The sequence below is a fragment of the Diabrotica undecimpunctata genome, chromosome 4, assembly GCF_040954645.1.
Source record: "Diabrotica undecimpunctata isolate CICGRU chromosome 4, icDiaUnde3, whole genome shotgun sequence".
Taxonomy (NCBI): Eukaryota; Metazoa; Arthropoda; class Insecta; order Coleoptera; family Chrysomelidae; genus Diabrotica; species Diabrotica undecimpunctata.
Genome location: NC_092806.1, coordinates 4,751,645 through 4,770,457, shown reverse-complemented (window position 1 = coordinate 4,770,457; position 18,813 = coordinate 4,751,645). Strand labels below are relative to the sequence as shown.

At 33.1% G+C, this 18,813-nt stretch overlaps 1 protein-coding gene across 7 annotated transcripts in view; it reads right to left on the bottom strand.

The window, feature by feature from the left end:
• LOC140439073 (ral GTPase-activating protein subunit beta) overlaps positions 1-18,813 on the bottom strand; it is a 52,541-nt gene that overhangs the window by 27,408 nt on the left and 6,320 nt on the right. For 4 of the 7 annotated variants that reach the window (XM_072528729.1, XM_072528731.1, XM_072528730.1 and 1 more), the window contains 4 exons: positions 11,973-12,128; positions 583-681; positions 404-532; positions 14-233 (listed from right to left, as the gene is read on the bottom strand). In XM_072528729.1, coding sequence (XP_072384830.1) covers positions 14-233; positions 404-532; positions 583-681; positions 11,973-12,128 — 604 coding nt within the window. The remainder of the gene's footprint in view (positions 1-13; positions 234-403; positions 533-582; positions 682-11,972; positions 12,129-18,813) is intronic. The other 3 variants (XM_072528733.1, XM_072528735.1, XM_072528732.1) reach the window with 2 other exon arrangements.

The window sequence follows — 18,813 nt, the reverse complement described above, 5'->3', positions numbered from 1 at the left end:
ATAAAGTCCTTACCTAGCAAGATAAACCGGTAAAATTTCTTCGCCAGTCTTTTTCGCACACATTATCCGGCATAGAGTACCCAGAGCTTCTGCTCTACCGCTTTCGTATTTATCTATGGTTAGACCCGAAGGTAACTCGCTGGAATCGGTCATTGAACCAGGTTGGGAGAAGTTCATAGACGATTTACCATCCATAATAAACGAGTTAGGACGTTTGGGTTCTCCAGTGTTTTCTAGAAGAATCATGTGTTAATAAAATCATGTGGAATTCAAAAATGAAACTTTTGTTGTTATCTTTACCTTAAAAGCATTTATTAACATTAAAAGCTTCACCACTTCAATAACAACAAACGAACAGTAGTTCGAGATAACTTTAAGCAAATATTTAGAATGGATATCTTACTTTGTGAGAGTTCACAACCAATGAAGGCTGCTTCGAAGAGCCACTCCCCAAAAAGGTGAAGTATAGTGTTGCATTTGGCTCGTCCCGGTGCCAACGGAGTCTTCGGTTCGGAACTAAAGGATGTGAGCGCTAAAAAGAAAGTAATAAAACATAATTTTATAAAATTGTAGTTAACTTACAAGAGATGCTCGAAGTGGACGAAGGTCCAGAATTTACGAGAGGAGGAACCGCTGAGCTACGACTCGTCGTGAGTCCTATTAATGATGTTTTGGGTATACCTATTAAAAATGTACTGTATTAGCTTCAATCCATTTAGTAAATATAGGTGATAAAATAACATTTTTTTATCCAATTTACTAAATGTATTTTTTGACGAGGTTGTGTTTGTATATTCATGTGTTAGTTGCTATTACTGTACAAAAGAAACATACCAATCAATATTATACAATATATCGAAAACATCTACTTTTATAATAGCATACAGACAAAGATAAATGGAAAACTAACACAGTGTATACCAGTACAAAGCAGAGTCAGACAGGGTTACTCGTTAAGCCTCTTCTACTTCTCTTTAATATAATAATGAACGAAATAATACAAGCAGTACGTAAAGGCCATGGTTACAAAATGGGAAACAAAGAAATCCAAATAATGTTATGAAGACGACGCCGTATTAATCGCCGAGACAGAAGATGAGCTCCAAAGACTAACACACATCTTCAATACAACAGCCAATAAATACAATATGATAATATCAGCAGAAAAAAACCAAATGTATGACAACATCTAAATACCCACTACGGTGTAAAATCGAAATTGATGGGAAAATAATAAAGCAGAAAAGCAAGTAAAGCGCCGGGATCTCTTAATAACACAAACTGGAAGAAGAAACACCTAAGACAAGACACAAAAACAAGAATCTATAAAGCAGCAATTAGACCTATATTAAAATACACGGCAGAGACAACATGTGACACATCTAAAAGGAGACAACTACTAGAAACAACAGATATGAAAATACTTCAACGAATATCAGGGAAAAGTCTGTTGGATAGGGAGAGAAGCGAAAACATAAGAAGAGTATGCCATATAGAAGACATAAACGGATGGGTGAGGAGTGGAACGAACACATTAGTAGAATGGCAGAGGATAGGATAGTACGAATAGCACGAGATAAGTCACCAAATGGACGAAGAAGTAGTGGCAGACCAAGAAAAAGATGGTGCGATAATTTAAACAATTTAGGAGGCTAATATTGAAGAAGAAACAGGCTTTAAAGCCTACATACAAAAAGGAACAAGAAGAAGAATGTGTTTGTTGCTCCACTTTGTGTCATTGAGGCTTCCTAATGTTCTGCGTTTTGTCACTTGTTCCCTCATTCTTTGCTCAATATTGATGCATGGAGATAGTCAATTGTGCTGTCGATGGCACCATTTCAGCATCTATTGACAGCTTAGATTGCTGTTTAATTTTGGCATGCTTCATCCAAAGTAACGCATCGACGCAAAAAGTCGTTTTTGTTTTTCTTAAAACACATCAAGCACTTCTTAGTAATAATAAATACTGTACATGTCATATATTTTCATTTGAGGAAAATGTCGATGACGTTACAAAAATGACAGATGTCAATAAATAGACAAGTGAAAGTGTGAAATTTAAAAACAAATTGATTTGTTGAAGCTATTTTCATAAAAGCAGGAAACAACCACATCATTAGAGATGGTCCATAATTTTATTTTATATACAGTGAATATTGAACTGAATGACACCCAGTTTTCAAGTGGGCCTTATAGGCGAGCGGTTTACCCCTATAAGCAGAGCATCAACCGACTAAAATTCTTTTTGTATTTCTAATGCACCAAACCTTTTTTATTCGATTTTATATATTTTTCCAAGATGAAATGTATTTTTTTTTAATTTTTACAAGTGGGCCGGCAATTGTTATTAACAAATAACTTATACAAAAAAGCAATTTCACCGAATTGCTTCGGAATAAATTTTTTTAGGTGTATCTCATCAAAATAAACACTTTTCTCTCCTGATAATTTTTCGAAAAATGCTTCCTTTTCGAGTTATTTGCATTTTTTGTTGAAAAAATGCCTTAATTAGTGATTTTTGGGATTTTTTTTCTAAAAAACTACTAAATGAATTGCAATTTTACAAATAGCTTTATAATCTTTAAACCGTCTAGTACAAGTTAGAATATTTTGACAAGGATAAATGGTTTCTATCTCGCTAAAAACGTGGACCCAAATTTCTGGTGCTTTCGAACCTCGAAGTAAAGCATATGTGATAGAAAATAATCAGTATTATGATTCAAATTTAGAATGTAATCACTTAGAAGCAGATACTAGGGTTATTTTTCACGCTTTTAAATTACAACAGCAGCACTTGGATAAAAAAATTCAAATTATTGTTAAATCTCCAGACACAGATATATTTATTTTACTTTTATCTCATTATCATGATTTCACAAGTGAACCACTTTTATGGTTTCACACAGGAAATATTGTAAAAAATGTGGATCGTTCTCGATATATACCTGTACATCAAATTGCAAAAGAAATTGGAAAAATAATGTGCAACAGTATCCTAATAATGCATTCTATAACAGGTTGTGATACCACAAGTTCATTTTATGATATGGGAAAAAAGAAGGCTTATAAAGCTTTGCAGAAATTAACTGATAGTCAATTGGAAAAATTAAGAAATTTGCCTACTTTACCTTTAGATGAAGGACTTACAGTTTTGACTCTATTTTTATCTAAACTGTATGACCCTCAAAATACGTTTAAAAAATATCATGAATCCATAAATGAATTAAGATATAATATTGCATTAAAAAAAATGCATCTAATGAAAAATTACCACCTTCGAAACCAGCATTATTACAACATTACTTAAGAGCAAAGTGGCAAATAAATGAATGGATTCAAGCAAAAAACAATATTATTTCATCTCTTGATCCATTAACCCATGGTTGGACAATGGAAAATAATTGTTTCGATTTTAATTATTTTGAAGGCGAAAGTAGTTTAGATATGTTACAAAAGTATTTCTGCTCATGTACCGGAAAATGTTCTACGAAAAATTGTAATTGTATTTCCTATAATTTAGAATGCTGCGCAGTATGTGCATGTACACCAGAGAATTGTAAAAATGTTAAAGACGACTCTATTGAAGACAATGAAATCAGCTTATTAGATGGAAATCCTGTTGCTGTTGACGAAAATTTTCAAATTATTGACAATGAAAACGATGTATAATTAATATTATATTTTAATTTTATTATATTTTTTAATGAAAATTAATTATATATTGCTTAATGTATTTCACTGTAATAAAACATTCAATAATATAGTCTCCACGTATATTAAAAGAAAAATTACATTATTATAGCATTGTAAAAAATTAATTTTAATTGTTTTAATTATAATATGTCTATATAAAAATAATTAGAAATATCTTTTTTTTTAATAAATTGTACGTAATATTTGTATTGAATTAATTTTTTAAATTTAAACAAATATTTCTACGCGCCGCACGCCTGTATCGCCGCAACCGCTGTACACACTTAGCGGTAGACTGCTCGAAAGGCATATTCGAAATATTTGGGTCCACGTTTTTAGCAAGATAGAAAAAATTATCCTTGTCAAAATATTCTAACTTGTACTCGACGGTTTAAAAATTATAAGGCTATTTGTAGAATTGCAATTCTTTTAGTAGTTTTTTAGAAAAAAAATCCCAAAAATCACTAATTAAGGCATTTTTTCAACAAAAAAATGCAAATAACTCGAAAAGGAAGCATTTTTCGAAAAATTATCAAGAAAGAAAAAGTGTTTATTTTGATGAGAGACACCTAAAAAAATTGATTCCGAAGCAATTCGGTGAAATTGCTTTTTTGTATAAGTTATTTGTTAATAACTATTGCCGGCCCACTTGTAAAAATTTAAAAAAAAATACATTTCATCTTGGAAAAATATATAGAATCGAATAAAAAAGGTTTGGTGCATTAGAAATGCAAAAAGAATTTTAGTCGGTATATTCTGTTGCGTCTTTTGAGGGGTAAACCGCTCGCCTAACCATATGATTCCATTTAAAATATGTTTACAAATTGGCACTGCTACGCGATTCATTCAGATCGTATTATTGATCGTATTTGATTGATTGATACCTATTTATTGGATAAAAAAAGTTATTTTAAAAGTGGTTATATTATTTGACAGTTTTAGTTTTTGCTAAAAATGCAAATGTTTGATTTAATCATCGAATATTCTGCGATATATTAATTAAAATACACAAATTGTTATGATACATAGGCCCGCAACAAGTAACAGAGGATGACTGAGACAGTAAAAGAGCGAGTAATGATATCTAACAAGTTCGGTACTACATGCTGGAATTCAAAAGGAAATTTGTACAAACAGGGGTTACTAGGTTTAATTTCAAGTCGCTAGATTAAAATACCACAATGTTTGTTTAAAGTAATTAAAATGAAAATTATTCGAATTTGTTTATTCTCTTTTACTTTCTGTACTTCTTTCGGCGATCGTACCTTGGATTAAGGGTTTATGAGGTGTAGAACGCTATATTTCAATGAAGTCTTATCCCATATATTATGAGTCACAACTAATAGGGATGTTCACTAATTTTTAAATATTGTTAAATTCAATAGGTTATAACATATATAAAAACATAGCAAACATCAAATTGTTTAAAAATATATATTTCTTAAGATAAATCAATTCTTAATTTCAATTCTGATGGAGGCTAGAAAAACGGCTCCTGGCAGCGAGGCTACGGTGTGTGACGTCAGCAGTCGTATCGACAACTTGTTTTGTATACGTATTTACGAAGTGTGACCAGTTCTTTAAATATTTAATCACTGATAATGAAGCCAATTAAGTGGTGTTTTATTCCTGGGTGTCTAAATACATCTAAAAACAATTCTGAGAAGATTTTTATTACAGTTCCAAACAATTTAACACCATATTCACATAAAATTATCAAACCACAGGTTTTTATATCTGTACCTCGGAGGGATACTCTACAACACTATGTCCATTTTTTCAATTTTGACAATTTTACAGACTAATAATTAATTTTTATAACTTTATTTAAAGGAATAGAGCACTAGGTCCTAAACCATTTGCTGATAAAGAAAGTGACCTTTAAAAGAACACCAAGTCCATTTTTACTTAGAGGGATAAATCACCATGTGGACTTAACGTTTTGTCCCTCTACGCATGTGAATTACCGCCGCGCATATCTCTATGATGAGAGGTAGACTGTTAGTGATCTAATAATAATACTTTTGCTATTTATGGTGTGTTTACAGTGGTTTGTTACTAATAATAAGAACAATGAACCATAATTCTCGTAGGAGAAAGATTCTTGAAGTACCTACTAAAAAGTTCTGCGAATTCTTCTACTGCATTTACAGGTAAGCTACCTTTTTGCTCATTATTTTTAAATTATTAAAAAACATAATCTCAAAAGGATAATGTAGTGATTTGATACCAACCTTAGACTAGCAATATTATTAAATCTTTTACAACCAATATTATACGCCTTGTTTAATTTTAGAATCTAATAATACACCAAGCAATGATGTTTTAAATGAAGAGCATATTATTAGAGATGCCTTGAGTTGTGATAACGAAGATCAGTCTGATATAGAGAAAAAAAGTTCTGATAAACTATTCGTAGTGGAAATGAAATAAGATCTGCATTACTAAAATGGGCAGATACCGTCATTCCTGACAGTAACATACTACGGTCTTACAAATGTTACGGCCAGAATAAAAATGTTAGCATTAATACTTGTTTAAAAAAGTAAAAATTGTCATCCAGAAGTTTCTACTAAAGAGTAATACCCACATGGAGGCTGACACTGTCCATGCGCTGATAGAGCGAACGAGAAAAAACTTAACATTTCTATTTACACGCCCTGGGACTGGGTCCCAGGGCTTAGTCAGATAAACTTCAATGAAATATACCGTAGATACTATGGAACTAGAAGAATTTAAAAATTTAAGGTCTTTGTATGATGTCAAAACATCTTAAAATCCGCCTTTGATTAATAGAAAAGAGACATTAACAAACAACAAGTTCTTCTGTCAAACTGTGTTTAACTGCAAGTTAAACAAAACAGCATTGGAACTATGTTTTTAAAAAGTAATTTTCATGACGAAAACCAGGAAATGGACCTTGTTAGGTTTCGAAGGCGACACCTTACATTGCCAAAAGATTTGCAACTGGTATCACAAAATTAAATACTTATATCACAACAAAAGTATAACGATTTATTGGCATTACTGTCAAATGTTCCTACATTTTGTCATGATTTTTATCAAACTAGTAATACTAATAGTGACTATCCAGAAGGAGACTTACTTGAGGATGACTGAGTGGTTTGTACCTAAAATGCCATTTTTACATACATATTTGTATTTGTAAAGGTAAATTGTATGGTTAAATAAATTTTGTCAGTAAAAGTCAAATAGGATTGTAGTTGTTATTGAATACCCCATACTAATTCTTACAGTACAATAACTTTATTAGATGGATACAACACCATGTCCGTTAAAAGAGTTAGAAATACAGGAACAAATTTGTTTTTAATTATAACAAATGTATTATGTAAATAACAATAAACATAATGTTCTAGTAAAATATTGTTTCAATATCTTAATAAAGAGCTGCAGCAATAATACTTTTTGGTGAAAAAAAGTTTAAAACTGCTCTCCTGTAAAGTTTTAAAAATGAACATAGTGTTGATTCCTTCCGAGGTACAGATATTTGCATTTATTTTTTTTCTAACTTGCATAATAACAGTCTTTTCTAGTGTTTCCCTCTCTTTGTAGCAAACACCACTTATTTGGCTTCATTATCATTGTATAAATACTTAAAGAACTGGTTACACTTCGTAAATACGTATACACAACAAGTTGTCGATACGACTGCTGACGTCACACACCGTAGCCTCGCTGCGAGGAGCCGTTTTTCTAGCCTCCATCAAAATTAAAATTAAGAATTGATTTATCTTAAAAAATATATATTTTTAAACAATTTCATGTTTACTATATTTTTATATATTTTATAATCTATTGAATTTAATTTAATTTTACTATATTTAAAAATTTGTGAACATCCCTATTGCGGCCCTGGTGTAAAAGCAATTCTTGAGAAGCCGAATTAAACTCTTTGCCAGCAACGTTTGAGAACCTCTGTATAGGTATTTTTCTGAAAGTTCGTGTTATCTCACATCGTCACCTGCTAGCTATATCTAGAACAGATGTTTTATTATTTAAGGCGCTGAGCCAGCCTTTGATGATTAGTCTTAGAGAAGTGTTTTTATAAAACTTACTCGTAAAAATCTGATCAATTGTCGATCTGCTTCTTTTAAACCCTCCCTGATATTCAGCTATTATTTCAGATTCATACTTTGTTAATCGGTTTCTTATTAATAAAACCAACATCTAATGTCTTTTTTGTGGATCGGGCATATGGATGCATTTGTCCAGCCTTGTGGCAATTTCTCACTTTTTTAAATTAGTTTTATCAGGTTGTTTAGTCGTTTGAGTAATAGCTGCCCATCTTCCTTGACTATTTCTGCTTCCTTAAATGTTTTGCTTTTGTCTTTGCTGCTTCATAACTTATTGCTACTACCATAAGATGGTTCCTGTTACTGTCTACCCCTCGGAGACTTTCCTTCGTGATGGTGTTGGCGTGTTTATTTTCAATTAAAACGTGGTCTATTTGATTGACAGTGATAAATGTATTTTCTGTCAAAATGTGTACTCATATCTTATCCCATAGCGAAGTGAAAAGAAATGAACCATCCACGTGACAGCTATTAACAAATAATATACGCTTATGTCCACCTCTATACGAAGAAATATAAAGTCAAAACACTTCTCATCGATGAGATTTAAGTAAACTACAAAATTTGAGCTTGTTAAAAGCTACAAGATGTCAGGAATACCTTTACTTCGACAATACATCTTTGATGATGATTGGGGCATATTTTCTTCTGAAGAAATTCGTTATTTTCAATTTGTTTTCATTATTCTCGTTACATTTATCCTCCTTACGTCCTTTGGTCATCTTTCCAATGTGATTCTAGTTCTTCATTTGAACTAAGTACTTTCAGACCTTAAAGAAATAATTTTCCATAATTTTTTTTCGTGTTGTATACCGTTTTTTTAGTTCAAGCTTTTTATACTGCTCTAAATTATACTATTTGTCACTCTACGTAATTTTTTAAATGTAAACTTAGATGCTGTAAGTTTTAACCCACGACAATATGCAATAAATAGGTGCCATCTACATTATAGCTGACTCAAATAGTCGCCATGATGTTTACGTTGCATCATTGTGGCGATCAATTGCTGAGAAATTCTTCTATCTAAATACTGATCGACGATACGTCATCAAATACCCTACAAGACAAGCGATGTGATGGCAAAATCTTTTGTTTTGCTATACTATAATTTTAATAAATCTGTGAGTAGTACCGAACTTGTGGAATATCAATATGACAAGAAAAACTGTAACAAAATGCAGAAAAAGACTACATGCATATAAATGAGTGTATACAGCAAAAAGAATACAACTGGATGCATATTTTACAATGTTTTTAACAACATTTAAGTAACGTAAGTGATGAACACAATCTTATGATCGTGGTGATTAATAAGCAAAGTGAGTTTTAAACATACAGTGAATAATCACATCTTCACAAACATTATTTAATATTTTTTCGTCTCAGGAGATGGTCGTCGTGTCAAAATGTCTACTCACTAACAAACATCACCAGTTAAGAGGGGCGTGGTGGAATATTTTGCCACGCTCTCTCCACTTCATCAGTAGTCCTTTGTTACATTAAATCTACTATAACATTCTCGCTGCTTTCTCCCGCTCTCGCAAGTATATTTCTCTTTTAGCACTGTGGCACTCATAGCATTGATGAGATTCCAATGATTTTCGCTATGGAGCATAAATTCATCAGTGATCCCCTCACTTTTTAACCTAAAAAAGCTTATTTTTGGCACCAATATGTAAAAACTTCCTTTTGTTGTCAATAACAACAGAAAAAAGTTTATCGTGTACAAGCTATAGTGCTGAAGATATTTCTAGATAAAGTAAAAACCAAGAAACGGATCATGTATGGACGGAAAATCCAATCGCCAAGTCCAATAGGGCCAGATCGTAGTCTTGGAACACAATATTAGCTTTATTTTATCCCCATGTTGTTACCCCCTATTTATGACGTCAATAAGTCTATGTCCAAAAAAATTGTTTTTCTACTATTATACATGCATGTATAGTAGGAACCGTGGATCTCTTGACCTCAATAGTACCTGACAAGCTACAATATATTGAACTCTCTTTAAACGGATGCTTAAATTTAGATAAACCTGCTATAGCCGTCATACATATTCGTGCATGATTGCTGGAGCCGTAATTTTATAAATTCATCAAAAGTGACATAATTTTAATGAAAAAGCATACAAAATCCTTATGGTTATGGTAGATCGGACCAGGGCCAATTTATGACCTCCTAAGACGGATCCATTGTATCACTCCTATCATGCGGAATAGGCCCATAAGGACCTAGTTTTTGACATTTTTGGGGTCCAGGCTACTCTGGGCTCCCATATCTCCCACTTCCAAAGGATATATGAGGAGATTTTCTCCTCCTCATTACAAAGACGGCACCGTGAGCCATCCTCCAATCCAAGCAGATGAAGATGCCGCCTGAGTCTACAGTGGCCGTTAAGCATATTGACCACCAGCGAGCATCTTCTACGATTTAGAGGCAGAAGTTGAGCTGTAAGACTTTTGGATGGCCCCACTATGTGGGGCCTAGCCCGTCCCATACCTCCACAACTGGCGCAGGAGTTCTGGAACCTCCGCAGAAGCTCTTTGAGACAACCTCGACCAATAGTGAAGAGCACTCCAATCACAGGTTCTGGTCTCATCGGCAAAGTGGATGGGCCATGTCTTATCAGTGCTTCAGTCCGTTCGTTCCCTTCCAAGCCTTTGCGTCCCGGTACCCATATCACGTTAACCCTAATGGTCAGCGCAACATCAGCAAGTGCTCTCTTGTACTCAAGAAGCAGCTTAGAGCTGACTGTGAGCATTTCCAAAGCCTTTAGCGCTGATTAACTGTCAGAGGATATAGAGATGGGCCTGCCTGAGCAAGCACTCTTATCTCCTGAGCACATACCCGGATCGCAAAGATCTCAACCTGAAAGACTGATGCATGGGAGCCGATAGTCTAGGCAGATTCAAATACATACGTGTAGTATTGAGACTCGATAAGTACCGTCTACTGCAATTGATTGTCCAGGGAAAAATAGACAGTAAGCGAGGGCCAGGCAGGAGAAGACACTCGTGGCTCCAAAATCTGAGGAAGTGGTTCGGGCTCACATCGGTCGAACTATTCAGAAGCGCCGCAAACAAGATCAGATTGGGCCAACTGATATGGGAAGGGGCTCCTATTGTTTATAAGTAAAAAATGAAATAAAATACGACCTGGTCTATATTTTTATTTAAGTCTATATTTAATGATAAATTTGGAAAATTAAAAATGGACTAAATATGTTTAAGAGAGAGTTCACTATAATTAATTTCAATCTAGTATCATTGTCACCTACAAGTGATACCATTTCGTAGAATTCGCTTTTGTTTAGATTGTGATTATCAAAATGCAACACTATAGCCAGTAGTGTTGTATCAATCGCGATTGATTCGTTCATTTTGATTCAATCACTTCAAAAGTGTTGAACGACCGAATCCCGCTAGTTTATAACGATCCGACCGTGCAGTCACAAAAATCGATGGATCGACCGCCGATCGCACCAAAACAAAATCCCACAGCCAATACCCTCATTACTTTCGGTCCTCGGTCTTTCCTCACCTGCGGCGAAGACAGATCGGCTGAATGCGTTCGTTTGAATATTGAAACGAACGAATGAATAAATGATTCGATTGTATTCGGTCCTCGTAGAACGATTGACACAACACTAGTAGACAGGAATAAATTCCGTAAGCATTAAGTGACGACGTGTAGCTAAAAATCCACAGTTCAAACCTTAGCCTAAGGAGTTCTTACATTCCTACTTTAATTACATTGTCTTTTTCAAACAAAACTAACATCAAGCAGTGCCTACTTAAAATACTGATTGCATCCTAAAGATCTAAATATTGTGCTGTAATTAATAGAATATATGTGAAATCGAGAAAAAGAAAAAAAAAGTGATGAACGGAATCATAATACTTGAAACATCATTTTCAATGATACTGTACGACAAGGTTGAGTTGAGCCGTGACCTTAAGCGATAGTTTAGTTCCACTTTGTTGAGCGGTGTAATCAGACAACACTGTCTGTATATTAATACTATGAGACGGGCAGTAAGTACATTCATTGATAGACTGATCGTCCCCTTAAAGTTCCCTCTTGCGTATCGCCTATTCGACCATCGCAACTCAACTCAGATTTGTCGTATACTTATTTATAGTAAATTCAGTTCATCACTAAAGAAAAAGACCAAAACTCTACCCTTATTCACAGAAGATGGTGTGACACTAAAACTTTTAGCTAATCGGCGCTGAGTAGGTGGTGTAGGAGAATGAGTAATTGGAGGCGGTGCTTCCTTAATCTTGTCGGTGCCAGCACCTGTCACTACAATGTCCCACCAAATATGTTGTGCAACACCTGTGTACCAAAATAAAGATATGGATCTGGAGAAATATTTACATTATACAAAAAAGACCACAAAAGATAATGAATAACGATGATCTAATACTGTATCAGTAGTGATTACACATATAATGTTCAAAGTAAAATGACGACAAAAATTTGAAAGGTCTTGGGATAAAGATAACTCATTCGTATTTGGTTTTCTCAATATTTTAGAGTGCTAATACAATAAAACTGGGTTTCTACACTTATTGTTACTGTGCCTTCGGCACAGAGATAAAAATAATACTTAGAGATTTTCGTTTTCGTAAATAATTTCGCCTCAAACATATAATTTAACCTTTTTCGATGAACTGAGACATTTCAACATGATTTTAACACCTCAAGCTGTTACCAGCTCAAGGTATTCCCACATCCATTTGCCCGTCGCATGCGATTTACTATAGTCCTTTTCCATCATATTGATAGCACATTATGTATGCAAATCCTCAACAGGTCAAAAAACCATAGGCGTCACCCTATACTTGTTTTGAAATAAATAAAAAAAATTAATATTTTAAGATGCCGTCAACAATTCATTATCTTTTAAAAAATCTTCTGTAAAATAAGTGTCCACTATTCTCACTATACCTTTTTTGTGCGTAAAAAACGTCGGTATATATGCCACACGATTATTGTTAATTATACACGGGTGATTAACGAGAGAATTCAATGTTTCACGAAATAAATTAATGTAAACAGTAATTTAAAGGTGATTATTGTTTTGTATACAAGTTATCGCCTGACCCAAAAAGAATACCTTCTTTGAACGATTACCTGGAATTACTGATAAGGCTTCACTAATGATAGTTTAAGTAGTTTTTATGCCACATTACAGCTTATGCCAATAATATAAATTAGAAATTGTTTGCATCTTCCATTTAGTTTGTAGATGTACATTGTTCATGTCTTACCTACCTACGTTTTTGGTGTCGATATTTTGTTATTTGCATTTAAAAATGACGTCGACAACTGGTTTTATCCCGTTTAAGTGTAGTTTTAAAGGTGCCTTCAGTCTAAGAGAGAAAAATATAATATTACATGTACACGATGCACTTGTACATCAACGCCCTTTAAGTAATGTTCGTGAAATCGTTAACATGTGTTCAAATATGACAGGGGTTGGAGAAGTAACAATTTATAGATTCCTAAAAGAAAGAAAAGGAGGAACTGTTTCATCTCCCAAGAAGAGTGGAGAAAGTAAACCCTTGGAAATTGAAGAAATACATAAAAACATGATAAGACGCAGCGTCCACTCATTTTTTTTAACAAAGAATTTCCAACATTGGACAAAATCCAAACATTAATTAGAGAAAACGAAGACTTACCAATCATAAGCAACAAGAAATTATGGGGACTATTGGGAGAGATGGGATTTCGTTGGCAAAAGAATAGAAGAAAATCCGTTTTAATTAAAAAAGATTACATTGTATGTTGGAGACGAGATTATCTAAGAACTATTAAAAAGTACCGAGAAGAAGGGAAAACAATTTTTTATTTGGACGAGACTTGGCTAAATGAAGGTCATACTGTACCATATCTATGGGTTGATACAAATGTGAAAAGTTCCCGTCAGGCATTCATCGAAGGTGTATCTACTGGAATAAACAATATTCCTGTTGTAAAAGGACGCAGACTCATAATAACCCATATTGGAAACGAATACGGTTTTGTCAATTGTGGATTATTAAGTTTTGCATCAAAATCAACCAAAGATTACCACGAGGAAATGACTGCTGACGTTTTTGAAGAATATTTTGAGCAAATGTTGGATTTAATTCCAAAAAATTCTGTCATAGTCATAGATAATGCTAGTTACTATTCAAGACTAGCAGAAAAATTGCCAACAACGGCATGGAAAAAAGGAGAGATAATCGAATGGTTGGATAAACACGCAATTGAGTACAGGGAGAATTCGACAAAAAAGGAATTATTACCTATTGTAAGGCAACATAAAGCAGCTTATAAAAAATATATAATTGATGAAATGGCATTAAACCGTGATGTAATTATTTTACGTTTACCCCCATACCACTGTGATCTGAATCCGATAGAAAATATATGGTCTCAAGTAAAGGGTAAAGTCGGACGCAACAACAAAACTTTGAAATTAGAAGACTTACAACAATTATTAGAACATTCCTTATCAAAAGTAACTCCAGAAAATTGGAAAAATGCTGTTAGTCATGCTCACAAGGAAGAAAATAAAATGTGGAATTTGGATAATATGACTGATGCAATGCTGGAACCGGTAATAATTAACATTGGAGTTGAAGATTCCTTAGATTCTGAAGAAAGCAGTGAATCTGAAATGGAATTTGATTAAAATAATATTAATTTTTTTAAAAATCGGCCCCTGTTACGGCCACAAATTATTTTATATATAACCAATAAAATAAACATCTTACATTTCTTGCAAATTCATTAGTACCTGTTAATCTCCATCACTCCGACACTGGCAACTTTATTTAAGGATTAGTAACCCTCAAAACTATTGTATTCTATTCTGCTTCAACATTTATACCTGGTGGTCATACTCAATTTAAAATTGTTTTCCTATATATTTCTGTAAACTTGTTGACAAATATCTATTTTTCATTGAGTCACCCGTATCAACAGTTTAGGGATTTGCATACATAATGTGCTATCAATATGATGGAAATGGACTATAGTTAATTTATAAATACGCTTGAAATATAAAGATTGTGCTGACAATCTCCCAATTATTTTTTTTTTTATTTTGTGAATATGTTAGAGACATATCCCTAATCAATCACCGTGACCCGAAGGAACGCCTATGTCTGCCAAATGTAGAAACCCATTTCTATTATATTTAGAAAGTTTACACTGTGAGAAAGGCAAATATAAAATAAAGCTTTGGTCGATATGCACTGAAAATGTTTATGGAAACTTACTAAAATATTTTAATCACTTTGTAAGTCTTTTTCATAAATGATTAGAGTATATAACTTTCCCAATATCAAAATAAAGTGTAAATTTTAGTTAGAGACACACATAAAGGACATATTTTACCTTAACATCATTCCAAATAAAAATGTCTTAATAATCAAACAGTGTACACTTTCACTACCGGTATTTTGTCATAATACATTGTTTGTAGGGTTTATCGACCTTTCTCTATAATTATTTCTTCCTGATATCATCAACCACGAAGCTACAATGGTTTGAGGTATTTTCCTGGTTCAGATCGCTTTTGATAACGTCTCAATAGAACAAATAACTTCAGACCGCTGTCTGTGAGTCCGGAAAAGAACATAACAACTAATAATAATGATTCTTGTACAAAAAATATTTATTACTTTGAAAAAAAAAACCACAACTGGCACAGTAGTAGATCATGTTTTAAAACGATTACATAAAAAAATATTGTAAAGGTATAGAACACATCATAGCTTCAGAAATATTTGTCGTATGAGCTGTTAAATGAAATTATTAACAAATCTGTATAGAAATTTAACACAACTTTAACAATAGCACGTATATCAGTAGACATCTAGTTATGATAATTTTATCATTATGATTTTAGAAAAGTTTATAGTCGTTGGTGAAAACACAAGCCGAATTAATTATGAAACACAAAAGTGAGACTTTATTATGAGATCTATTAAATCAGTTTCTGCTACTTTTCCTAAGAACTAAATTTGCACGGTCTGTTTACTCAAACTGACGTTCAACTTTACGTAAAAATTATTTAAGATTTCCTATGCAATGAGGATATTTTAGGATTTATACTTATTCTTGTCGATCGGATAGCCAAGCGGGCTGGGCGGCTGGCTTCTCCTTCGCTTCAATGCGAGAGATGTCAGTTCAAATCCCCGGCTCGGTGAACAGAAAACAAAAAGGCTAACGCAGTAGTTTAAAATTCTAAAATGAATCTGCGGCTTAGTCTAGAATATGCTGGTATCTGATCGGCCTATGGTGACGCAGTACGGCAAGAGATAAGGGCTTGCGGCTAGGTGATACTCCTCCATAGATCCCTACCGGAAGGGCGTGGAACGCCTAAATACCGGGTATATATATATATATATATATATATATATATATATATATATATATATATATATATATATATATATATATATATTCTTACTTTTACTAAATCTTCCAACCATTAATTGCTTCCCCATCGTTAGTGTGGAAAATCCATTTTTGAGCTTTTAAATTTTGAATACGAACTCGTATCCAATTCCCATCTTGCTTTTTAATATACCCTTAAATGACCTATTTAACACTTATTGATTAACTTGCTTTTAACTGTAAAGTACCTATTTTCCAGTTCTTACCTAACCAATTTCTGTAATTAGTTTTATACAGTACGGCGTGTTATTCACCAGAATATGTTTTTCCTTTCTATTGGACCCCATAAAATAGAAGAGAGATAGAGAGAGAGAGAGAGAGAGAGAAATTTATTGTTTTTAAATGAGTTTACATTTATAAAACACAACATGGTATAGTATAAACAAGGTACAAGATACATTAAAATACTTATTATAAAATTTCCATAATTGAAAAAAAAAAGAAAAAAAAATATATCAATTAGCGCAACTGTCCTCAAAAAATCCTCTATGCTGTAGTAATATTTAGATAATAAAAACTTCTTGATTGCTCTTCGGACTACAAAAATATCGCTTGAGGATCTTATATCGATTTTTAGGGAATTACATAAATACTTTCTTACCAGTGTAAATAAATGATTCTTTAATTAATGTAGAAGATGGAATTGGAAGTGGAATAACATAATTTAAACGAGTGTTATAAGGGGAATCAGTCCGAATATCCTATTTGTTTTTTAAAAATTAAGGGACCTGCAAGCATTTCACCGGAGCTTATAAAATACGGATCAAAAAAATTACACCGGATGATACAATGGATATTTCAGAAAGCCATAAATGGGGAACACTTCCCAAAGGAATGGACGAAAGCATATATGACATCTATATTTAAGAAACGAGATAGAAAATGATGCGAAAACTAGAGGAATAAGCGTAATATCATCAATAGGAAGATTATATGGGAAGATACTGCGAGAAAAGATAAAGCAAGCGATAAAAGGCAAAATCGGGGAGGATCAAAATGGGAACAAGAATCATAGGAGACTTCATCACAACAAAAGGGCTCTTGCAGGGTTGTTCCACATCTCCAACCCTATTCAAAATATACTTGGAGAAAGCCTTGACTACATAGAAAAGAAAATGTGAAGGCATGGGAGTACCGGTTAAAAAATGTAATATTTATTCAGCTCACCAGTGTCTAAGAATATATCAGCAGTTTGGGGAACTTTAGCTCTAAGATTATTAACTATACGCCAAGATTCCTTTTATTTATTATTGGCATTTTCCATTCTAGATTTACAAGATATATATTTGGCTAATTTAGTAACCTTCCTATATATGTACCTATATTTTTGCAGAAAATTCTAATTCCTTTAGTAACCCAAGTTTTCTTACTTTTCGATTTAAGAATTCTTTTTTGAAATGCTAAATTGAAAATCTTCATGAGAGTGTGATGAAATTGATGAAGCAAATCAGGAGAGCAAAAAATATTATTTCAATCTTCCTGATTACATACATTTGATAAACCTGTCAAAATTACTTTTGCTGAAAATCCTTCCCCATCTGGCTGTATAAGCTGGATTCTTAAGGGAAAATTCAGATAGAATGGGATCATGATCTGATGAAAAATAGGGAATCACTCTGTACACACAGCTAAATCTGGATGTTGTAGATTAGTATAAATATAATCCAATATGCTGTTATATCTTGTTGGATCGGTTACCAGCATTCTCATATTAAAACTTTAAGTAAAACTGTAATGGTAATAACATGGCTGTGTGACGAATCCAGATAATCAATATTAAAGTCACCTGTCAAGATAATACAAGCATTTTGTGGAATTTTTCAAGCAAGGATTCCAATCTTTGAAAGAATAACTGAATAATAGACTTAGGGGGTATGTACACAATAATGAGAAAAGTATTAAGCTTCTTACTGAAATATTATGGAGTAATTGTTAATACAAAGTATTTCCCGAGGATACAACCAGTGCTCAGTTAAAAGCACAAGATCTGGCCAATTTTCGCTAAGAAATACTTCCAGATCCTCAACTTTATTGCGTACAGAATATATTTTGTAAAAAATAATAGAAAATTTATTAACAATATTAGATTTAGATATACTGCAGTTTATCACCTACCACACTTACAATATTATTTATGTTATTTTTGTGCCCTGTATTGTCAAAGATTCCATTTGATCCTGGTTGGAAGATATCAATTCCTTTCTTATCTGGAAAGGCCTTCAAAAATCTATATTGTTACGTTGGTAGTTGTGGAATTTAGTCGAAACGTTTAAAATCGATTCCTTTGGGCCACGAAGATTGTTTGTAGATTTGATCTTTGTATTTTTCGCTAATCCCAAACATAAAACACTTATTACGGTTTTCCTCAGTCGGTAGTTCCTTTTTACAATAACATCCGCGTCGGAGAATTGTTCTTGATTGTTTACGAACTCTTCGTAATCGAATCGAATATTCTTCTTCATAACTCTGTTTCTTTTTCTTTTTTTATAATGCACTGTTGTAAAATTACTTAAATCCTGCATATATTGTTGGACATCAGGAAATTTAGAGTCCTGTCCCATAG